At 36.5% G+C, this 24,991-nt stretch overlaps 2 protein-coding genes across 4 annotated transcripts in view; one reads left to right on the top strand and one right to left on the bottom strand.

The window, feature by feature from the left end:
• The first annotated feature begins 214 nt into the window (after positions 1-214).
• Positions 215-24,969, top strand: LOC104146369 (E3 ubiquitin-protein ligase RNF182-like). Its single transcript, XM_068955717.1, has 3 exons — positions 215-279; positions 12,473-12,645; positions 24,098-24,969. Exons 2-3 carry the CDS (start codon positions 12,476-12,478, stop codon positions 24,837-24,839), a joined length of 912 nt encoding a protein of 303 aa, XP_068811818.1. The 5' UTR covers positions 215-279; positions 12,473-12,475; the 3' UTR covers positions 24,840-24,969.
• CEP89 (centrosomal protein 89) overlaps positions 11,328-24,991 on the bottom strand; it is a 40,896-nt gene continuing 27,232 nt past the window's right edge. For all 3 annotated transcript variants that reach the window (XM_068955714.1, XM_068955715.1, XM_068955716.1), the window contains 2 exons: positions 20,067-20,236; positions 11,328-12,336 (listed from right to left, as the gene is read on the bottom strand). In XM_068955714.1, coding sequence (XP_068811815.1) covers positions 12,099-12,336; positions 20,067-20,236 — 408 coding nt within the window. In that variant the 3' untranslated portion in view covers positions 11,328-12,098. The remainder of the gene's footprint in view (positions 12,337-20,066; positions 20,237-24,991) is intronic.

Here is a 24,991-nt window from a genome sequence, read left to right as displayed (position 1 = left end):
GCAGGTGTTTCATATGCCCAACCAGGAAAGTGAGCAGAAAGGATTACAAACATGAAATCTATTTCAAGTGTACCAATCCTTTCACTGTAAGACATTTCAAGGCGGACTTTATTTCATTTTTCTGTATGTGGTAATTCATGTCTGAGTGGTTTGCTCTTCTCCCTTGTTTCCCTCAAAATCAGACATCCCGTGTAGGTATCACTGCTCTAGTGACAGCCGGATCTCTGGGCCCACGGCAGCCAAGGTTTTGAAGTCCTTCAAAGAAGCAGCTATAAGGGGGTAGGTGAAAAAATAGCTTCTCCATATGTGTGTGTATGTGTGGTTTGCTTTGGTATTTTTCTCCTCACCCCTCCTTTCTTGTATTCCTTATTCACTGCTGTTTTTTTTTTTTTCACTTCTGACACACCGTTACTTTGGAAGGACAGACACTAGAGACAGGTTATGCCTGTTATATTTGGATCACCTGTTTCCTTCATACCATCCATCTTCCCCTTTCTCAGAGACGCACTTAATGAAAAATAGTTACAGCGGGATGTGCCTCTCCATTGTGTGGCACAGTCTTAACGCTCTTACAGAAAACGTTACCAAGGGATTGTGTGTGTGTGAATGTGCTTAATCAGATGTGTTTGTTGAATGTGATTCCATGGAATGACGCTCACGTTTTTAGCCTGCTAAATATATGTGGGTAAGGGAGCTGACTTAATTCCAGAGCTTTTCCAAACCTTTCAAGAAATCTTTACTTGATGGAGGCACAAGTCAACTTCTCTTTGCAAGGGTTTAAATGCTGATCAGGTCCCAGATAAAAGGGTACCACAGAGAAAACGCGTTTGTTCAGTTTCTTATTGAATAACCAAGAATAAAAACAAAAATGATAGCATTTTCAACATTAGCTATCCTGTAAAGAGGTAATTCTTCCTACAGATAGTCATCCACATTAGAATAATTTGCATGCATAAAAGTAAGTGGTTGGGTTTTTTTTTTTTCATTTTATTTTTAAGACTTCTGAACCTTTTCAGTGTTTGTATTGTAAATCACTGTTCAGTTAAATCCCTAGGTCATTTTTTTTAGAGAAACTTTATCCCTCAATTTTTACATGGCAAAGCATTTTTAGAAACCTCTCGGAGTTGTCCAGTCTATCTATATGTTTCCAATTTGAAAATCTGCATTAGATAATGAGATAGTGGATCTTGTCAGATAGCGTACTGCTTTTATGGTCTTGAATTCCTTTGGCCTGTAAGTCAAAGCAGATGTCTGTAAATCACGGTATTCAATGGATTTGAGTTTCTTTCTGAGTGTTTGGAGACATTTGTTCTTGCTGCTGTAGCAAAGGCTCTGTTTTATAACTGTGTTCATTCTTTAAGATACTCACCTTTCTGCTACTGTCATCTTGACGGCATGGCATGCTTGAAGCATGTAACAAATGTGAGTCTCTTAAAGCTACCTTTTAAAGTTTAAAAGCAAGCAAAAAAATCACTATTTTATGTCTATGATCTTAGTTTATTTGGTTTTTCTCCCAGTAGGTTATACTGTGGTGAATTATGAGACTTTTCTAATATTTTGCAGAATTAGGTAGTACATTCCATAAAGACTTTCTACTCTGATAAGAAACGTAAGTATAGATCATGTGAGGAGATAAGCCGCATCTTTTTAGAGCAAATGAAGTGCACAAATGATGTTACAACATAGTAAATATAAAGCTGAAGCTTTATAGCTGGAAGCAGTTTTTCCAATTGCTTATATGAAATTGATTGGTTTTTCTTGAGTTTTGGGGGGAGGGGAGGGGAGTTGTTGTTTTTCTTAAACTCATCAACTCTTTCTGTGATGAGATTGCCCTCCCAGGCTCCCTCATAATTTTTTGCTAATTTCAAAATAAGCGTTTAAAGTTCTTGTATGTAATAAAAATTTTCTAGGTATTTGTGCTGAAATTCAAAATATATTTAACCACCAGCACTAATAAGTAGTGCCATATATTCTGTTTAGGAACTAGATTTGTTTTCTGATATTTCCAATATTTAAATTTTGAATCTAATTATAAATTTACCAAAACCAAACATTTGATACTTAAAATAAGTTTTAAGTACTACAATAGTACTTCAGATAGTGCATGTTAGCATGTTGGAATTAATTTAGTTGCAGGAAGAAAATCAGAGCAAAAGAAATCTGGAGATGGATACTAAGAAACTGCATTTTTAAAAGTGAAGCCTTCAAAGCGTATCTGCTCTTTTAGATTTAAGCTGACTGACACTGTAGAATTTTTGCTGTATTTAATTCTGTTAGATTTGCAGAGTAGGATGAATGCTCAGAGCTCTTGGAAACGGAGGAGCTGTGTCTCTCTGGCCAGGGAGGTGTAGTCCCAGAGGAAAGGCTTTTAGGACTCCTGAGGCACTTGGCCAATGTAGCAGCGTTACATTTTCATGGTGAAGAATCTTAGGAGTCTCTCTCCTTGGAGCTGATGAAGGGGAGTGTTCTGGCTAGAAAGATACAGCATTTTATGATAAGCATTTCAGAGAATCTGCTATCAACTCTATAGACGATACTTCTCCTCTTTCAAATTTTCTATTAGGCTAGAATTAGAGAAAACTGCTGACCCTCAATTCACAGCACATGGCAAGGCATACGTGTCTGAGTGTGTCTGAGTAACGGAATCTCCCTGGTGTCTAGGCAATAACCAAAGCTCCGAGGAGGTGGTATTCTGCTCTGACAACCGAATAAGAGGTAAGGCCAAGGTATTTTGACAGTAGGTGGAAGATGCATCCGAATTACTGAGTGTACTCCAGGCCTTCCTTTTTGTTTCTTTTTTCCTTTTTCTTCTTTTTTTCCCCTGTTTTTCAGTTTATAATCACATACTCTGAACATACTCTGTAAATTGAGTGATAAAACTTTAATGTGATTACAGTTCTACAAATTCTGAATTTTTTCTCAGTTTCTTGAGAGGAGCTGAAACCCTTTCCCTGTTTTGAGGTCATTTTGTGGAAGAAAGCTGTAACAGTTCAGCTTACAGACAAGGAGATGCTGTAAAGGAAGGAAAATGCTTAATATTCTCTGTCAGCACTGGTTGAGTTAAAAGAGTTGCAAATGTCAGATGGATAACAGGAAAAAGACAAATTGGCGTGGGTAAAGTTTTTGTCGTAGAATAAAACATTGAAATTTTTTTATTTTGAAGTATAGTATCTAGGAAACAAGGCAAAGTAACATGAATGAAATATCTTGATAAGGTGTGAGCTTTTTTGGTACAGTTTTCTTAAGTACCTGGATACTAATCAAGTTCTTTTGTTTGCATCATGATACAAAATTCCAACACAAGAGCCATAAGCGTTTCCACATTAGGGTGCGCTTGGAACTTGTGCGCTTGGATTTACTCAGAGCAGGATAGTTGATTCTTCATTTCAGCACTCGAAAGATGCATAAAAGTTGTGTTGTCTAGGCGAATAGGAAGCATATTCTGTTTGTTTCTCGGCAGTACTGTAGCGCATAGCACGCATAGCTATGACCCTGAACCACAGAGGGATGGGTGGCAGGCAGCATGGATTTATCAGCAAGCCTGTAAAACTATATCTAGTTTTATTTCTCAAAGTAATAAGCCAAGTGGATAGGGAAGAAGCAGTGAAGTATGTATCAATTTTAGCAGGGCTTTTATTGCTGACTCTCAAGACATTCTCACCAGCAAGCTGGGGCAAGGTCTAACCATATGTTAAAAAAAAAAAAATCTATAATAGAGTAGATGAAGAACTAATTGAAAAACTCAGGAAGAAAGAATATATGGCTCACTATCAAGGTGGAAAAGGCCTGTTCTGCAGGAGTTTGTCCCAAGTCTGTTGTTCTTCACTGGTCTTGTTTATCTTGCAGCTGACAGAAAATAGTGTGAATGTGCAAATTTTGAATATTGTGAATATGCAGATTTCTGGACCGTACAAAGTAGGGAGGATCTTGTAATATAAAGAATTCAAATTATCTTCACAGCTTGGACAAAGGGTCTTCAAAAAGTAAGTGTGATGAGGACAACTGCGAAATGCAGTGTGTAGGTAAGACCAACTGCACGACTCGGGGATGGGAACAGCTGGTTAGGTAGCCGTTCTTCAAGGAATTCAGTGGCATGATTGGAGAAGAGAGACTTAGTATTTCACCAAGAACGAATGATTATCATCATTGTGCTTTGTGAAAAAGGCAAATATGCTGGTATGTGTGAACAGGAGTGGAGTCTGCAAAACATGCAAGAAATTTTTTCTCTTTTGTATTGTTAGGGCTCCTGCTGGCAAGCTGGGTCTAGTTTTGGACATAAGTCCTCTTTGTTTTAGCAGTCTGAAACTTCTAATTGGGAATAGTTTGCTGGAATAGTAAGAATGATCCCTGGTCTGGAAAGCTCGTCATACAAAACTGTTAAAGTTTGTTAGCGTACTCTTTAAGCTAGAGTACTTGAGTTGATGCTTAGTAGAACATAAAGTGGAGAGAAGAAGGGAGTAATCTCTTCTCCCTGTCCATGGTGGATAGGACTAGAGTTCTTGCACTTAAACTGAAACAAGAAAGGTTTAGGATAAACACTATGAGAACCATTCTAATGGTAGGGATGGCAAGGGGCTAGAATATGTTGCCCCAAGACATTAGAAGGATTCAATTGTTGAACACCTTCAATGAAAGATTAAACTAGCCTCTGCCAGTAGTGACCCAGTTGATTCTCCTTCCGGGGGCATTTTTTCAGTGATTCTTGATTCTGTGTTGAAAGCTGCACCAAGCATGAGAGAAATCAGAACTACTACATTTCAGTACTGTACTGACAAAGCCTCACAGACATAATAGACTGAATCAGGAAAAGTTTACTTGGTTGCTGAGTTACTGTGTGTGGAAAACATCTTGAGAGTTCTGAGTTCAGGCTTGTGAATATTGAGCAGGATTCACAGTGTGTGCTTTGGTATGTACAAAGTGATTTCTATGCAAATTAGACCAGCTGGAGAGAGAAAAATAGACCTTAGTCTGTCTATTTGATTACTGCAAGAAGTATAGTTCTCAGTGGTTTAGAATATCCATAAAATGTCCATAAAGTATATGGTAATACTTGGAATTTAGGAAACAGGATTAATATCAATGTGTTTGATACAGGCTCTATAGCCTCTTATCAGCTTCAGGATTTTGACTTTCTTTGGGTGGTTGTTTCACAGTTCAAAAAATTTTGCCTTCAATACTTTTTCCGAAGCTATTTCCTTTCATGAACCTCATCCAATTACTTGGCTTGGTTCAAAGGTTACTTGAAGTAATTTATTTTCATCCTTAATGTTAACAGAAGTGTGAAGAATGATTACAAGTTTTGTATCTTCCTTAGTTTTCGCATGCTAATTAGAGGAGAAATCTGTAACTTTGTATTTTCCTGAGGCTCCCTCCAAAGCTGAATCTACCCTGAATGTTGCCAGATTAAATCACCTGCCTGTGGTTTAGCGCTATTGCATCTTCACAAGTAATACCGGGAGTGGAAAAAACTTATCAATGGCTACTGTGGTATAATATTAGGGCTAGGTTGTTCCAAAAAGTAATACGCTATCAAGTTGGAAGTGCTCTTTCACTCTGTGGGGGAAAAAGGTAAGATAACCAGATAACAGTAGTTAATAGGAAATCAGACCACAGTCATGTCTAATAATAATCTCTTCCAATTTCATAATTCTTTAAGAATTATGTATAGTGCAGTGCACTGTGTTGTCTGCCTTTTTATTTGCTTCGTTTGTTTGCTTTCATCGGTATCTCCTTGTTTGTTTGTTTAACTGCTTACTCTGCTGAAACAAGGTGAATGCAGAGCTTTCTGTAGGGCTGCTGCAGGTTAGGTGAGTAATTTTTTTAGAGGTGCTAGCAGGATTTTTACTGTATATCAGTTGCTGCCTGATTAATAATGTAAATGCAAAAGAGATAACCAGCAGCTGTCAGGTGCTGTTACCTGGTGAGCCCTTTTTCCTTAAGTAAAAGCACATCATCTGCTTGCAACTAAGAAAACATCAGAAATTGGCAACGACAGTAAAATCAGACTGAGAACAGCTACTTTCTAGATATTGTAACCTTTGCCCATTTTCCATGCTTTGTCATACTCTCATTTTTTATAACCGTTCTCAGTTTGGAAGCTGTTCATATCTTCTAAGCTTATCAGGTTGTAAAGAGAACTTTACTGTGCTGGAAACTCATGGTTTTGGTCTTAAAGACCATTTAATGAGTTGTGATCACTGTAATGATCCCCAGTAATCCTGTAATCTCCTGCTGTGGTATCTCATTGCCCAAGTAGTTCAACATTATGAAAATATTAGTTCCCCTTCAGTAGGGACATGCAGGTTTATTTTGAAAGGGTAGGGGCTTCTTTAGCTGATTTTCAGTCAGCTTGTGTATCAGAGAGAAAACACTTGCAATAACAAGAAAAAGAAAAAAACCAAAAAACCCTGCATCTGGTTTCTAGCAAATGTAGTACAAGGAATTGTTTTATTTTATTTGCTGCCTTTAAACTGGCTTTTGAAATACCTTACCTCTTTTGAATGTTTTGACATGCTAACGTAATTGTTTATATTGGCTAATTACAAGGAAGTTCTAGTTCATGTGTCTGTGCTAAATACTTGTAGTCACAACTGGTTTCTTAGGCTTACTGAGATATTCCTAGTTCCTGCTAAATGCAGGGCATAAAGATTAATTTTGAACTACTTATTATAATGCTGTCTTGATTCCCTATCCTTCAGACTGCTTTATTTTAGATTGTATATAGATGATAAAATCCTGCATGTCAAAATCTGAGAAATAAGTGTTTGTACCAGGAATTAAAAGATAATCGAATCATATGACCAGTGAGGTCAATGATTACCAATAATTATTAAATAGTGTTCAGAAAACTTGCACGTGTGCATGCATTACTACAGCGACGTTTCAAAAAATTAACATATCACCTTATTAATTAACTGTAAAATTAACTGTCACCTTTGTAGTGACAGTGATACCCTTCCTTTCAGCTAATCACCTTTGGTCTTCTGACCATAACTAATCCTTAATTAAACCTTAAATTCACTTAGAGGACTACTTCACACCCTTCTGTTACAATAATCTGATACTGTGCTAAAGGGAAGAACCTGCACCAGCAGCTGTTTACTCTTGGTTTTCCTGTTCAAGTCCTGTCCTAGCTTTTCCTGTTTATTTCTCACTTCTGTAGCACCACTCGTTCTTATCTTCCTGCTGACTACTGCAACAAAACATGAAAAAAAACAGCTGTGGATAAGAATCAGTGTGATGTGAAGCACAAGGTAGCAGTGATTTTTGAATTGGGTCTTGCAGTATGGCCATAAAGAGAAAAAAAGAAGGAAGCCAGTCATATCTGATAGGAAAATAAAATGGTGTAATACCGTCTCGCATAGATACTTCACGTGAAGTGCCTGGTCACCATACTGGATAACTACTAATTATAGTGTTCTTGAACTGAATTATTTTTCCATTCTGAGGTGCATCTATTTATTTACTTATCTGCCTAATACTCCTTTACATAATCTGTCCATTTTTCCTCTCCAGCTAAAGTCAAATGAGTTTCATAAACTCGGTTTATATCAGTCTTTTTCTTGACTGCATCATAATTTAAAATATGTTACAAAGCAGACTTTTCAGCACTAACACCAAATCACTGATGATCACAGTATGGTATTAAAACATTGTTTCACTGACGATGCATGCGTTTGGAATTCATTTGTAATGAGAAAGCACTACCGGAGGAGTGTTGTCTGTTCATTCCAAAAGGATGAATCTTGTTCGTGGTTGAAAAAATGTATTTGGTATTATTTACCCAAAAAAAGGTTTGTTTTCTAGATTCTAAACTAATTCTATCCTAACCCATTTAAAATGGCAACTTTTGTTTGTTTTCCAATGGAACCAAAGTGCTGTGTAACTTGTTCCGGTGACCGGGCTTGAATCAGCAGTGGAGAAATGCCAGGGCTCTATGGTAAAATATGAAAAAAAATATACTCCAAGTATTTTCAGTCTGTGAAATAAAAGGGCTCTGTTTTGGAACAATTAAGTTCACCCGATCTATCATTCAGTGTCTGTGTTGGCTAGATTGTATTTTTCTTTCTTTCATAAGTTTATTTACCTAACTCAAGTTGTAACGAAATGAAACATTTCATGGAAAAAAAAAACAGTTTTATTTAATGAATTCAACCATATTAACTAAAACTGTACGCGGTTCTGGTAACTAAGCGAAGGAGGTGTTTTCTGGCCGCTTGTCACTGCTCTGTACACCTTCAGTCACAATTCCTAGCCACGATACCAAAACTTCTCCGAGACGAGCTGGGTATAAGCCTTCCTCGTGACAGCTTTAGCTGGTGTCAGTTAATGCCTTAGTGATACTACCGTGCTGCGTGCCAAATGCATTAAACAGTGACAGGGTGGGAGCACTGTCAGTGCGTTGCATTACCGTATTTGAAAAGACTGAGAAATCAATGTGAGCAAACTTTTTTTTTTTTTTACTGGACAATTTTTCCCTTTTATAACCCCAGTTTTCAAACAGTACGTAACTGCATATCATTCAAATTGTAACGGCAAGCCGTAAGTGTTCAGTGCTTGTTAACCAGATCTTGTGCTGGCGTTAAGAGTTTACCACCTACCTTGGGGGCACTTTCGAGCAAGTTGACCCTATACTGTGGGGGGAGGGAAGGGAGTGAATTAAAAATGCATCTAATTTCTGAGGGTGTCTGTAAACAAGATGTACTGATAAACTTCCAGTGTTGATCCCTTGTGGTTTTCACTTCCTAAATAATACAGTGAAATACTCCTTAATTGCACTTTTTAGAATTACCTGTTTTCAAAATTCTGGAGCTGGAAAGATTTAGCAACTGCTAAAAATAGAAAATATCTCTAACTGGGTTTGTTTCTAGTGGTTCATTTATTTTTTCTAGTCCTCAAAGAAAATGGTCTGCTTTCTTCTGTTTTTTCTTTTTGATCAACTTAAGCATAAAAATGCTGGTAATACTCTTAAATGATATGAGTGATTTCTTGTAGTTAGCTTTTAAGACGTATGCTTCTGTGTTTGATTATATTAAGTAGTAGTATTGCCTGCTAGCCAATTTGTAACGCTTATGTTATCAACTTTATTATTAATTTCAGTGTGATTTTTCTGGATTTTTTAAAAATCAATTTTTAGATGTTCTATGAGTGTTTCAATGAACTAATTTAATATTTGATTTTTTCAAAGGAATAGTTATGTGTATAACACCAGTCTTGTATGCTTTTTCTAATCCTAAAATCAGGAGTCTATAGTAAACATTATTTAATGTACTTTTTGTACATAGAAACATACTATAAACAAGTGTCTTAACATGCAAGATGAAAAATATTTGGAGCCTAAGATTTATCTTTCATCTGAAAGAACTTAGGGGAAAACCAGCTCTTTCAGCTGTACATAAAAGAAAGAGAAAATGTGTCTTTCCTAACTGTCAGAAGGAATTGGAGAAAAGTACCTGTCAATCTTTAATTGTATTTGTATAATACTTCACACTGTTGAAAATGTGTTTCCTTTTGTTAATCTGAAACAATTTCAGTATTTTACTTTTGAGGAATGCCAAATGGAAGATGTGTACATATCTTTTCAAATGATCCTTTAATAGGAATTTTTAGTAAGCAAAAAAAAAGAGCTGAGCCACAAAAGGAAGACTATTTCCATGTTTTTTCTCAATTTCCTCGCAAGTGCTGTGAAAACAGGGTAGAGATAATCTAGTCATGTTATTAAATGTTAGCTTATTTAAAGTTTAACACAGTGTGTTACTATGCAGATGAAGAAGCATGTGTAGCGTTTCTGAACATGTCCAGTGTTAAAGTTCCATTGTCAAGGTGCTATCCTTTGAACCATACATAAAACCTACTCTGAAATGAGAGCTGTGAGAACAGAAAGCAGACGTGGCAGAAGTGTAAGATAAAAATTTCCAGTTTACTTCACTGGAAGAAGAGTAAAGCCAATATTGAGTGAGTTTTGAAAATCTCAATCCTGTTTCTGAAGAGTTACACGTAAAAAGCTTTTCCCTGCACAGTTTTCTGTCTTTGCAAAATCCTGAGACCTATTCAAAGGGCAGTTAAAAACTGATGAGAAGAATATATGTAAACCATTTACATGTGCAGATCCCCGGTTGCATTTGTGCACTTAAAAGATGCTTATCTCAAAAATATGACATCAAAGGCTTCATTTTCAAAACAGATGTTCAAAAACATGAAAAACTGTGGGTATAACCATGTTTGCCTGATGTTCTTTCAGGGTTACTGCAAACATGCATGCCAATTGTAAATACTCACAGGGAGCTCGTATGGAAACTAGGTGCAGGTGTGTATGCTTATATAGTCTGTGTACAAGTCTCCTTTGAATAGGTATTTCAGACCTTCCATTTCGTATTTAATTTTTCAAATTCAGGGAGGATAGGAGAGAGACAGGACTGGCTTAGCTAGAGGACTCAGTGTAAAATAACAACAAAAAAAAGAAAAAAACAACACTGCCAAAAACGAACAAAAAACCCCCAAACAAACCATACACATATTATTGAGTGTGTTTGATTTGAAAGTGGTTTCTGGTGTTTTACTTGTTATTGTGAGCTGCTGAGTTCTAAAATAATCGAGTCGAAAAACCCAGAAGCGCCAAAGGAATTAAAAGATCTACTGCTCATTAAGTACCTGGGAGAAGACAGTAAGATAATAGTTTTAACTTTTGCTAGCCAAAGTTTTCATGTGGCATGTTGAAGCTTTATCCTTCTGAGCTGGTAAGACCATTAAACTTGTCTGATTCCCAGCTCAGGAAAAATAATTAAAATACATGTTAAACTCCCACTGATTTCACAATTCCAATATATTTATGACTTAGCTACCTTAGTGTGTTGTTTTTTCTCCCATCAGTGTGATATCTGAGCACGCTCCATGTATATCACTAGAAATTTTGCCTCTGCTGTGAGATTCTGTAGATTCTTCAACTTTCCACTGTATTGAGGAAGTTTGCTTTAAAAGAAGTACTTACACAACACTTAGTAAAAATGGTGGTGTGCTACAAGGTACTCTCCCACCCTCACCTACATAATACTGCTTTGCTGAGTGAGGACCTGACAGTGAAGCAGAATGCCTCAGGAAAGCAGTAAACTTTCTAGTCCCTGCCAGCCAGAGATGTCTTGGAATTTAACTTGTGTTTTCTATTATTTTCATTAACTTTTATCAAAGTCAATGGGATTCTTCATTATTTCGAATATGCTGTATTTCAACTGCTGTATTGTTATGGATATTCTTATACCATTACAGTTTTCTGTTACCATTTAGTTTTTCTTATGAAAACAAAGCAACAATCAAAAAGCTGATTCAACAAATTAAATGTAAATTCCAAAATAAAAGCCCTTTATTTCATACTAATACATACTACTCCAACATTGATATGCAATATTGTGAAAAATCAATGATTATGACAGACATGCATCATACTAACCTGCAGGCTGGCACTGCTGCAGAGAATGCTATGGAAAAAAAAAAAAAAATCAATGTGGCTTCCTGCAAAGCTACTTAATCTGAAGAGGGAAGACCCACTTGGTCCCAAGGAGGACTGCATCCTCTGTTGATATCTCGTCCCCTTGGCAAAGCCACAGTAGGGAACGTGTTGTTGACTCCTGGACTCCCATCAATCTACTTGGTAGACAGCTGTGCATTCAGGCCCAACCAGTTGTCATTAGGACACGTAGTTTCAGGAAAGATGTCACCGGAACACTTTTGTCTTGTCTGTTACACAGTCAAATTTTTTCCTCTGTCCTTAGGATGGTAAGAAGAGATTCTTGGCAGGCAATCCAGTATAAGGACGTTCTTGCATCTCAGGATGTCAAGGTGCTTCATCACCAGCAAAGAACACAGTACAGATTTTTGATTTTTTTTCAACTCTGATCATACTTTCTTCATACTTTATTTGTTAACTTTATTGGGAATTTCTTGAAATTAGGCCTTTGAATTAAAATACATAGGAGGCTTCTTGAAGAGGGTAAATGCTTTTCTATTGCAGCTTGTGTGGCTGAGAAAGACAAATTCAGCCATAGAATTCTTGATTTCTCCGGCGTAATCTTTTCTTGGATGAGATGCATAAGGCATCTTTGTTCTTATCCCTGAGAATCTTGTTGAATTTCATTTTTAGGTGATGAAAGTTTCACATCACAATAGCTAAAATGAGGTCCATAAACTAGGTCCTTCTGAGAGTTTTCATCTAAGTATGACTCATGAACTCTGAGAGTACTCCACATGTTGTTTTTCTGCAGAGATTTTTGTAAGAGTTCTCTCATTCTCTTGTTTTCTTTGGATGTGGATTCCCAAATGACTTCAAGTTCACCTTCTACTTTCCTAGGAAAAAAATAAACAAACGCTAATTTTAAAAACACTCTTGAGCAGTATGTGCCTAAGCAAATTATATGTGTATTCAAATGCTTGTAAAGTTCTGATTGATATAATAGTTCCTCTTATGTTTTAAAAATCACAGTAAATGCCATGTCAGAGAGGATGTGATGAGAAAAGAGAGAAGATTTGGACCCATGTAATAAGTTGGACTGAGTCTGCACAAAAGAACAGTGCACGTGAGATCCAGATTCAGTGGACAGTGGGCATTCACAATATTTGGATCTGTCGTGACTGCAGTTCTGCTTCCTGTCACAGGTAGGTCTCTTTAATGCATGTCCCCCATTCTCCCTTGTGCCAGAAGCCAAGAGTTCAACATCTGTGCACCGAGAGGCTAAAACAGTGTGGTCAAACTGAGTGTAGGTCTTTGCTGTGCTCAGCTAATGCCTCTTTGTGGAGGGCTGAAGCCAAACTGAGAAGTGGTATAAACTTTGGGGCGGAGGGGAGGAGATAACAAAGGACAGTCCTGAATGCATTTTAACTTATTTCAAGGGCTGATTTCTCTTTGACTGCCTAAACATACATTTATTCATTGTTTGTATTTCTCTCAAGAGAAAAGTTATTTTTCAAACATGGCAGTTTACATGTTATGATGTACTGTACTCCAGCGGCACACTTTTTAGTAAGTTACGTTTCATCAAGGTTAAGCTCTTTGGTTTCCTCTAACTCTTTTCTAGTATATAACAAAATAACTACAAAATTAGGATCATTTTTAGTGGAAAGCAAAGCCATTGTATGCAAAATGAGCACATACACAAATCTTAATGCAGTAGATTTCTCTAGCACACTCACTTCAAGGCACAACCTGAAGCACTTGTTAGACCTAGCCCTTTACGCAAATTCTCTTGACTATCACATTCTAAAAATGGGAGACAAATCAATGCAAAACATAAATGTTCTGAGATTAAGTGTTATCAGACTACACTTGTGGCAAAAGGTGGGTACTAGGAAATAGATAACCAGCATACATAACCAGCACTTTTTGGTTGGTTCTGATCAATAACACCTCCTATTGAGAAAGAAGTGGTAAAAAGCAACCCTGACCCAGAAAACTAACAGTAGCTCATTTTGTGTTTCACCTTATGATTGGATATGCAGATGGAAGACAGGAAAATATTCATCTTTCTTACTTAGCCTTAAGATCATTCTTGTATATGCTACTTGGAATGAACTTTTAGTGGAGGAGATCATTAAATATTAACCTTTAAGAATGGAATCAGAGCAAAAGACAGGTGAAAGCAGTACAGCTGACAGAAGTAGCCCAAGACTCTGCCCAAGAACATGAAGCTACATTAATGAGTTTGACCTTTTCTGTTCTGCTAAGTCTAAAAAAAGCTGTTGTGAAGATACCTTGCATTTTTGAAACATCAAAACTGTAGATGGAAAGACTGTGTTCTCACAAAGTATAATATGTCTCCTTGAGACAGTGATAAGAATGACTAGTACTACCAGTTACTCAGTATATGCTTCAAAATGCTTTATAGAGACCATTAGCATTATCCTGATCTTACATTTTGGGGAGAGGCTGTAAGGCACAGGGAGTAAAATGACATGCCTGAATTCCCCTAACAAGGCATCCTGAGTTTCACCTATTGGGTCACTCTAGCCAGGTTTGTATTGTGACCTTGGAACATTTACCCTGTTTTGTTTTGTTTTAAAATTAACTTCATATCTGGATATGGACATGGTTCTGTTCTTTGCTGCCACTTCTCTCCAACTGAAGTCTGTGTGCAGTGCACCCAGTACTCATGTTCTACTATGAATATGCAAGAGCTTAATCTGGCTTACCCTTATGCTAGTGCAAAACACTAGGCTTTACTTCATCTGTTAATTTCTAGCAGCAAGACTTTTTTTTTTTTTTTTTAACTTGTTTCCTTGTTAATGCTTATATGAGCCTGAGACAAAATTTGAATTGAGGAGATGAAACCAGAGATCCCTGAACTCTGAGTTTTAGTTTAATGCTGTCAGCATGCCTGACAACTGGGACAGATATCAAAGTGTAAATTGTTATGCTTGTTTTCACTCCATACGTTGTTCAGTTCAGTAACAATTTTTATCTATTTTAGAAAAAAGATTAGGTTAAGAAGAATAGCTTTAGAAGTATCCGTGTGGTTGCAAATTGACTTCAGTAGCAAGGAAACGTGCCTGTGGAGGGAGTGGTATATCTGAGCTGCTCTTTGAAGATTAATTTTGAAATAGGTCTGAGAGATGCAGAATCTGGAACTGCCAGCTGACTTTATTTTGGAATGAGCAGTCAAAGCACGTTGTTGTCAAGTAAGCATATTGCAGATGCACTTAGTGTTGCACACAGTATATTACGGTCACACAAAGTCTTTCACCAAGGCAGAATATATAGCTTTTTAAGTTCAGTTTTCTCAGGTGAGCATCTAAGAAGTAGCAGTTACGACCCACTTGTAGTTACAGCCCTGAGACAGGGGTCGCTGATGTAAGTTTTTGTTTTAAAATTCTGACCCTACCAAAATCTAAAAATATATTCTACCTGTTTTGGAGAGCTGCTTTCTTCAGTCTAGCTGAGCACAATCCCCTTGCTGTCTTAGGAACTTGGACTATGTAGCAGCTTAACTACTATAGCTGCTGATGTACTGAATTTTTGTTCCTTTTTCTTTTCTTTTTCTCTCCCTCTTAACAAAATTTCCTTATTCCTACAAAATTCTCCTATTCCTGGGCAATGTGTCTCACCATTCGTCTCTTATGTTGTTCTCTCTCTCACCAGAAATTCCTTCAAGCTCCTCAAGGCACTAGTGTCCTTGACTAACACTACTGTGGCGCTGGCTGTACAGATCTCAGCCCAACAAGTAAACCCTGCTATTCCATTGTGCCAGTAATAGTTGGATCCGCCCTGCAAACACAACTTTTAGTCACTGGGCATCTAAAACTAGATGCACGTTCAGCAGTAAATGTGTCCTTTTTTCAGATGTCTTTGGCAAAGAGCATATACTTCAGTTTTTTTCTCATAGATGTAGGCTGTTATTACTTAAATTAGCAGAAGACAGAAAATTGCATTCAACCCCAGTCAATCAAAAAGTAAGGCTTTCAACTGCTAATAAAAAAAAAGTAAGGTTTTATTTCCCATTGAGTGACCAACATAACATTACTGAACTGATTTTTCGGGATGAGGAAGTTAACAGGAGGAGATGTTCTGAAGAAGATTCTTCACAAAAGTCAGTGCTTTTCTCCTTCACTGAAACAAATTCATTCAGCCTTATTCTCTCAAACTCTCATTTGGGCTCCTGGCCCAAGGAATTCTATCTGTCCTCTAAAAATAACCTTATCACAAAGAGCAACAGTTTCCATTATAGTTGCATATATATCCTCATGGTAAGGCAACTTCTCTCCTCTGTCTGTCCATGCCTGCAAAGTTTTTCTACTGCTGTCCTTCTTCTAAGGACAGTCTAAGGCAGTTTCATTAGTCATGCTTTCAAACTCGTCTTTAACATGCAAAGTACAGCAGCTGTAACTTATCATGAAGTACTGCACCTTTGCGGAGGACTTAAATGATAAAATACATTGTGACCTAGAAAACTCATGAAGATAAGTTATCTGTGAAATAAGACATGATGGCAATTACAGATCTGATCTTCTACCCTAGAGCCATATTAACGACTGTTTATATCTGAAACATGCAATGTATTTCATTAAAGGAAAGGTATGAGAAAATGATGATTCATGAGATTACTCTATAAACAATAAAAGCATCATTAGGATTATCAGCTCTCTGCAGAGCAGAAAATTATACTGCTTTCTTGTAAGCTTATTTGGGATAAAGGTTGCTATGCATTTCCAGTATTCTCAAAAGGAGTTTGTAGTTGAGAGGGCTCAAGAGGGCAGCTCCAGGAAGGTGGAATTTGCACCTCTTTTCCTCAGAAAATTTAAAAGTGTTTCTTTATCAAGAGAACAAAATTATCTCTTTTGGAAAATCAGGTGAGAAACTTCTGTTCCCTTGGATGCAACGGGTAAGTAGTGCAACCTTTGTCTTTGACTTTTGTCCTTAGGTGAGAGATGATGAGGGAGGGGAGAAAGAAAAGTCACTTTTTTTCTTCATATTTTATGAAACCCATGTTAATTTAGATGTAGACTTGTTAAAAACAGAATGATGACAGAAGAAATAAAAATGAGGAAGCACATAAGTATCACTGCTGTCCAAGTGTCTTAAAAAACTCTACTTTAGAAAGACCACACACACTGTGATCTCAGTTAACTACCTCTGGGCTTGCTGGCACTGTGTAATGTGATATGGTTAGAGGGCCATGACCTGCTATCAGTAAGGTTTTTTCTACCTAGCAGAAATACAGGCATATACAGTGTACTGTGCAGCCTGATCTGGTAAGTCCTATTCAGATTATTAAGGCAGGGCTACATTATCTCAGACCCAGTGTCTTGCTGACAGAACTGTGTTGTTTCCAGACCAAAAGCGGTATCCTTACTCTGTGCTACACTATACTATGTGGCTAAACCAGCCCATCGTGGGGTTTCGAAATCGCCACTGCACTCTCTTAGCATAAAAACATTTGCTTTGTACCTCATTTCTCAGATACTGTCTTAAACACAATTGAAACATTTAACAAAACTTTAATTTATTGATTCTCCCAAAAATACAGACTTGATTTTTCTATTGCCTTGCACCTCATGCAGTTATGAGAACAAACTATTGTTCCAATGTTTTCGCAGATTTAATAGGTGCACAGTGGGGAAAAAAAAGATGCAATATTGTGCTAAGCGTGAATGTGATTAGATTTGTGAAAGTGTTTCCAGTGGTCATCTAGTAAATGCTAAGTTGAGGGACAGACTGAAGAAACAAGCTAAGAAAAGGAAGAGGATAAATATTTGATGTCAGGAAGCCAGCAAACCTCGTAATATACTAGGAACTCCCATTCCAACTGAGCTCCTCCATGATGTGATGAGAACCTCTAGGAAAACTGATGGACATTATGTGCTGGAGTTTAGGGTGGTTTTTTTTTTTTTTTTAAAAGGCAACCTTAAGAAATATAAATAACTAAACACATTTTTCTTTTACAACTAAACACATTTTTCTTTTACAAGAAAGCTTACCACCAACAGACATGTACACATACAACTTTTATGGTAACAGAGAATTTCAGGGTGGTAGTCAAGTCAGAGCTAGTATGATTTCCTCAACTTTGCTATTACAAAACTAAATCCAAGAGCAAAGTAAATTATATGAAAAAGTTTGCTGTCTTGACCTAAATGCTGTGCTTTCGACTAGACTGATTGTGGTTAGTGCCTTTTAAATAGCTTAATTTATTTTATAGTCTTTTTGAAGTGAAACTATAACATTGATAAAAATAAGAAAATCAGCTATCCAAATAGTCAACATACCTTCAGTGAAATGTTCAATTAAACTGGCTTTCCTGCTCATATAGTTTAATATAGTATTTTATATATAAATATTATGTATTTTATATTATAAATATTCTATAAATAAAACTAATATTTATTATATTCACTTACCTTTAACAATGTTCAGACAGAACATCGGCTAGACGGTTTTTTGGACTATAAATTTATTCTTTGAACAGAGCTAGTGGAAATAAATCTGTATTTTTTGGTACTGTCCTGACACCAGTGACTTTAGTTGCCAAGCTACAAGTGACTATTGGCATCTAACCTACAAGTAATTTTTCCTTACTTCCTCATATGACAATGTGGAAGGAAAGGAGAGAGACAAAATAAACATTATAAAAATGTTTATTTCTGTTTTCTATAAAAACAGAAATACTTGCAGCTGACTAAAATAGATTTTTAATTTCTGGCAGACAGATATAACAGCATACATATATACTTGGACTACCAATAAATATATTATCGGGAAACAGCTTTGTATTTCTACGATACTTGACATGAATAAAGGAACATGAGGGAACTAGTTTATATTAACAGTATCTGCTGTATTAAACCAAAACAAGCAATACTTTAAGAATAAAAAGATATCCCAATTTATGAAGCTCTAAAATTCAGCTGTCTCGTCACTGATGTTTCTGTTTTTTCAATCTAGGTTTTTTTAATATAGTCATCAAAGGAAAATACAGGATGATGAGATGAAGTAAAATAAGACTTGAGAGATTAATATTAAAATCATTTTCTTTCTTTCTGGGTTGTGTTCATTATATTGTGCTCTAATAAATGTTATCAAGGCTTCACTGCCACCAGAAAAAGTGAGTCAGTAATTACACCTTTTATAATGTAGGAGACGGCACCAATTTAAGACATGTCTGTGTGATGTTCATCTTGTGATTGTTTCCACGAGCCGCTTTTCTTCATTATCATACTGCTAAATAAAAGGCTCAGATTGTAGACTCAAGTGCAGACGTTGTTCTTAAGAGGTAGCTGAACTTATAAATTTTCTATGCTTATTAAAGAAAAATGAGTCAATCCAGACTAAGGAGGAAAAAGTGAATTAGTGAAACCGGTCTATAGAAAGTGCAATTAATTATTTGATGAGGCTGTATTACACAATCTCATTTACCTACCTTTGGGCTATTAAGGTAAAATCTGAATGATCCATACTGTGACATTTTGAACTATGCGCTGTGGCATTTTGAACCATGCGCTATTCTACATAAAACCTCATTACTTACCTAGCTGGTCTTTTTATTAAAAATAAAAAAAAAAAAAACAGTAACATTAGCAGAGGTATGAAAGGCACTTCTTAAATAGTTAAAAATCCTATGTAATTATTTCTGGAGAAATCTGGAGTAGTCAAAATACCATTTTTCTCACCCAAATTTTAGATATTAATTAAATGTTCATTATACAATTCCCAGCTACTCACACCTGTTTAATGGCACTGTATAAAGTAATTAAAAGAGGAACTGTTCTGATGTGATAGTGTATGATACTAAGTCCTGTTTTTTTATTGTTTTTAAATCTACTATCTCACAATGGCATAGGTGACTTGTAAAATGACAGCTTAATTAGCTATTTCCAGTTGTAAGCAGTTTTTCTGTATGCTGATAAAAGGTATGTGCTATGAAGTCTTCCACCATAAGAGAGAAAAATGTCTTTAAAGGATGCTTTATATTAAAAAGAGATTTCAACACTGACAGTCATAATCTTGTAAAAATCTGTTAAATCATCTTTTTATTTTTTTATTCTGTATGTAGCCAATCTATGTCATTTCTTAACAGAACAGTAAGGTACCCTCAAAAGGAAACCCATCATATGCGTACACATTAGATTCCTTTAATTCCTACTAGTTTGAAAACTGTCTGGGGAGAAGGGGAGGAAGGGGAACTCTTCAGCCTTTAGTAGAAGATGCTATTAAATAATTAATGTATCTTGATTATTTGTAGACCTCGAGATTATCAGAGACTAGGCTCAGGTTATTATTTTTCGAATGTGGATTGCATCTCTCCTGATATTTAAGAAAAGAAAAAAATTTACAGTCTTAAGAACAGCAGTAGTCACCCAGAATAAATCTGTCCTTTGCAAGATCAGTTTTTGGAGGTGGGAAGGCTAGAATTAAGAGGAGGGTTTCAGTGTTTTCAGTATAGTTAAAACATGAGTGAGAAAAGATATCTAGGATATACCACATGGAGCTCTGATGAAAAATAAGAGCCTGCAGCTGTGTGCAGTTGCCTCCCCCCACCCCTTTCACCCATCAAATGTAACTGGCTTGTTTCCACCTGTGCCTGCCTTACCTTTTCTCCTGCAGCACTTCCTCAAGGGTTTCCTGTTTGTCTTGCAGCAGACGCTGGAGATGCTTCATTTCTTGCTGGTACTGAGCAGTCTTCCCAGCAAACTCTTTCTTCTGCTCACTCATTTTCAGACTGATATCTCCAAGCTTTCCAGCTGCTTTCTTTTTATATCCCTGTAAGAGTTAAAGATCATAGGAAAAGTATGATTATGGCAAAAATAAGGACAATTACCACAAACAGAATAAGTAGCTGAAGTTGCTCATTTGTAGATAAATCTTCTCATCAGTGATTCCTTGCTTAAATGTGTCAGGTAGGTTGCACTGAGACAGTCTTTTTTAACTTCTTTGTTAATTTGAATGTATTATGCTTGTACTTTGTTCTGCATAAATAAGGTGTACAATGAATACCAGACAGTATGTTTGTCTGGTGAGTGAAAAGAATTAGCTGCAAAAAATGGTTTTATTTTCCAAAATGCAGAGCTGCACTTTACAGTACATGTTGCTTACCACTTGTCCAACAGTTATATTTATCAATGTATGCCATGAAGAAGTAGTTAATATCATTTGTGTTCTGTTAGTTCTCTAATGTTAGCACTACGAAGAGACTGGCTTCACGTTTTCAAGTATTTTGCTGCTTCACGTAATTGTTCCTTCAGCGATGCACAAGTGATTTTTGCTTATTGGCGTAATAACCAAGCATACTGGTCTCCTCTTAACAGTGAGGAAAAATAGTTTTTGTACAAAGTAATTTTGCTCTCTGAACTAACTTTTCAATTAAATTACATAAGAACATGAGTAACTGAAAAATATGGCTTGTTAGCATATTGCATATTTCTATATTCTTCTCTTCAGAAAAAGAATAGACAGTATCCAGTATCGGCTTTTTTCCTCTCATGATTAAAAACAATGTTCAAACTGTTCTCATATCTGCAGAATATGATGACTGATGTAGGCTATAGACAGATTGTTGAAGCATTAGAATTGGAAAGAATTAGAAGCCTACAAGACAACCAATTGCATCACTTAACTTTTAGGCTCCCAGAGAAGTCTTCAAAACCCGAAGTTAGATACTTACATACTTGTAATGCTATGGGTAAAAGTAAGGATGTTCCTCCAGAGCAGAAAGTCACTTAGAGCTAGCCTGTAATTGTTTCACAGAACTACAGGACTTCCTCTTTCTTTTACTATATAAAATGCTGACTGGAAAAATAAAACAAGGCAACCCTTCAGGTATGCTTTGTGTTAAAATCCACAAAGGTAGTACATAAGAAATATCTTCACGCCATCAGTGCAAAAAATGATACTGACAAAATGTAAGACTGAAATATAAACGCATATTGTGTGCCAGTCTGCCCTCTGATAGCATTTTCCTTGCTGTCTCATACACGTTATAGCCCTGCTCTAAATCCCTCTAATAATAGTGAAGACTAGTAAAACTACATAATTTACATGACTGAATAATATGAATTAAAATATTCTGAAAAATGTTTGCATAGTTAATTATAAAACATAGATTAAACGAGTATTTAAATATTAATAGTACTACTGTGATATGTAATTGCAAATGTATGTCACTGAAATTTTTTTCTATCTATCTTGTTTATAATAGCTTCACTGGACAATGTGTGTGCTGTCAGCTCAGCTTGCTAACTTGCACGTTGTATTAAACCCTCCCTCACACTATCATAACTTTGGACATTTTTATTCTTTTATAAATTAAAGGGAGATCCCATATTGCATATGGATTTTCAGACAAAAGCCAGAGTAAAATCAGGCACATATACTTGTATGTCTCTCTAAAATGCATGTAGACAATCCTGGTTATAAGAAAGAGGGATAGAATACTTATTTTTACTGATGTTTTCTTATCAGTAAGGTGAATGTATTTTCTTTCTGGTTGTAATTCCTGTTTTCTATGCAAATGCTGTTAACTGTGGGGAACAACCTATCTAGTATACAAAATATTGTCACCTATACTTACAAGACTCATTTAGAGATTCTTTGTATACTTCAGCTTACATCATGAAGTCTGAAAGATAAAAGTTGAACATATCCTGGAACGATGGGAAAACGGTCAGTTGCGGTATCATATGCTGTACTAGCTGGGCCCTGGGTGCAAAATGGCATTTCTTTTTTAACTCCTGTTCCCCTGGCAATTTTGTGTATAAGAATTGGGGATAGGGGGTTAATCTATTATTCTCATGTTCTGTTTCAGAGAGATTCTTTTTCTAGCTTGTGATTATAAGCCCTTTAAAAGAGACATAGATATTTAAATTTAAAAGGTTTAAATATAAATTATATGCTCTTATATAGTAGTCAGGTATGCAAACAAAAAAATCATGCATGTTCTCAGAACCCCCTCACCTCAAGTTCTCCCATAGGTTAATGAAAGAGATGCTGGACCTACTGGAGCTAGTGGCAATGCTTCAATTGCTTCACTAGGTCTTCTATTTTACCAAAGACTAAGAACAGGCATGGTCAGCAAATGGTTACAGAGAAATTCCAGGAAAGTGGATTCTTTTCTTCACTGGTGTTGAATGATCGCTTATAACCAGCCTCAGTCTGCAAGAGCGTACTATGACTAGATGGACGATGAAATGAATAGGGCATAGAAAACACATTTACATAAGGGTATTTTGTAAAGGCAGAATGTTTAAAAAAAAAAAAAAAAAAAAAAGTGCGTGCCATGCTGACCTTTTCATATGGAAAACACTGGAAGAAAGGAGACAAGATGTACTTCAGCTGGAAAAAATGTTTTTCTAGTACTTAAGAGCTGCTCTACGCATAGTAATTTGCCAATTCTGTCTTGATAGTTAATTTGGGGATGGAAAAGTAGACCTAAGTGCATCACTTCAGTCATAGAGTTTCATGTGTTAAGAACTTGTATAGTTATTGCTGACAGCCTATCAACTTATCAGCTGCAATACCGTAACTTGGGATTTATAGTAGTTCCCTTGAGTTCCCTTATCCGTCTTCTGTAGGGACAGAACGTAAATTAGTAAACACGGTCTTCCCTCCCCTGCCAAGAGGACTATCATTAGATGCTTCCAAAATAGGGTAAAAAAGATAATCAATTCAAATGCTTTATACATCAACCTTATTAAAACATACATACAGCAGGTATAATAATTAAGCTGCTTTTCAAAAATGATGTCTATAGACATAAAAAGCAACATTTTCCCTCTTTTCATAAATATAGATAAATTTATAGAGTCAAAGAAAACTAAGTAATTGTACTGAAAATGAAAACATCTCAATGGGCCAGGCATATGCTTAGAATAATGAAAGCAAGCCAGCTAAGCATCTTGGAGGTGTTCAGACTTCTCTCCATCTGTACATAGTTGATGAGGGAACACCAAGGAAGACTCAGATGCACCTAACATTTCTTCCTTGAGGTTTATTCACTTTCATTTGATCTGAAAATAAGGAGCAAATCATGTGTAGTTAAGGACCATCCTTAGGACTGACAAGGCCCCAGAAAACTACACTTCCCCTTGAATCTTCAAACACCCTAAAATGGAAAAAATGCAATTCTAATGAAGCAGGACTACTCTGTGGGCAGAACTGCCATGTGTGCAGTGGCACTTAAATCTATGATCTCCTGATGTTAGACCCAAAGCACCTTTCCCTAGCTCCAAAGCAATGGTGATAGGAACAGGGTGAAGGAACACCCTTGTTTCATTTCTTCAGGTCTGCGCAGCTGCTTTACAGGAATACAGAGAGTGACCTATGCAATGGTTATGGGCATTTCTGAAGCGCACAATTCCTGCATGATCTCTCTGTGCCAATAACAACTTTCTATGTTTTAAATGCAGTCCATAGCAGGCTGGCAGAAAAAAATTTAAGGCCAGCCTAATTGTTTGGTAAAGCTACGTGAAAATGAAGGGCAATACAATGGGAGATGATAGGTATCTTGAGGATAAAGGTTGCTTATTTTGATAAAGAAAGACTTTTTTATTGATTAAAAATAACATCAAGTGGAGATTCAGAGCCCATGAAACAACTTGTTGTAATTTGACTTCTTCTTTTTGACAGTGTGCCTAACTTAAAGATGAGTTACTCTCACACTGAAGGAGAGGAAAAAGTACCTAGTGATGAACTGGAATGCAAAATATGCTATCACAGATTTAACATTCACAGCCGTAAACCCAAAATCTTGGATTGTCTTCACAGAATTTGTGCCAGATGTTTGACTAAAATACTTCACGTAGGAGATGGATCTCCCTGCATTAGCTGTCCCTTTTGCCGCCATGACACAGAGCTGCATGAAGACAAAATTGAAGGACTCCCTAATGATGCAAACATTATGTCCAAGCTCTCATTAGAAGATAAAACATTGTGGAATTCTGACAGTAAAGAATTAGTTTTAACACCAAAAAACTTGCCTGCTTCAAGTCTTTCCCATGGATCATCAAACTGTTTAGTAATTACAATTACGGAAGTACAAAGAGACTCCACAAGGACTCCTAGTCAAAGTACTGTCTCAGATTACAATGCAGACCGTAGCATTGAGTCAGTATCTGTAAGTTCTCAAAGTCAACTAGCGCAAGATTTCTTTTCAAAGCTATGCAAACATGTACCCAGAACATTAGCATGGCTGCTTGGATTTTTTTACTTTGGTTCACTGCCTCTTGGAATTTTTTTACTAGTGGTACAAGAAGTGACCGTAGGTATTGTGTTTGTGAGCTTTGTTCCATTAAGTCTAACTGTATGTCTTGTGTATGGCTTCTGTCAATGCCTCTGTCAGGGAATCTGTGACTGCTCTTCAAGAAGCTGATAAGCATTGTTTTATCCATTGGTAAGATTTTTTTTTAACTGAACCTTAAAACAACTTAATCACAGACTTTAACCTTTATGGACTGTTAGAAGTCTTCACAGTGTGACTTCAAAAATCCTTCCTGGTCATCCTTCTTAGCTCTCTTGTAGCAA

The sequence above is a fragment of the Struthio camelus genome, chromosome 10 (genome assembly GCF_040807025.1).
Source record: "Struthio camelus isolate bStrCam1 chromosome 10, bStrCam1.hap1, whole genome shotgun sequence".
Taxonomy (NCBI): domain Eukaryota; kingdom Metazoa; phylum Chordata; class Aves; order Struthioniformes; family Struthionidae; genus Struthio; species Struthio camelus.
This window is presented reverse-complemented; position numbering and strand designations above follow the sequence as displayed.

What these genes read in the sequence shown, in the direction of transcription:
- LOC104146369 (XM_068955717.1), top strand. Translation starts at nt 12,476, where the DNA reads ATGCCATGTCAGAGAGGATGTGATGAGAAAAGAGAGAAGATTTGGACC. An exon ending in AGTTCTGCTTCCTGTCACAG is followed by an intron (nt 12,646 to 24,097) that starts GTAGGTCTCTTT and finishes TCTTTTTGACAG; the next exon opens with TGTGCCTAACTTAAAGATGA.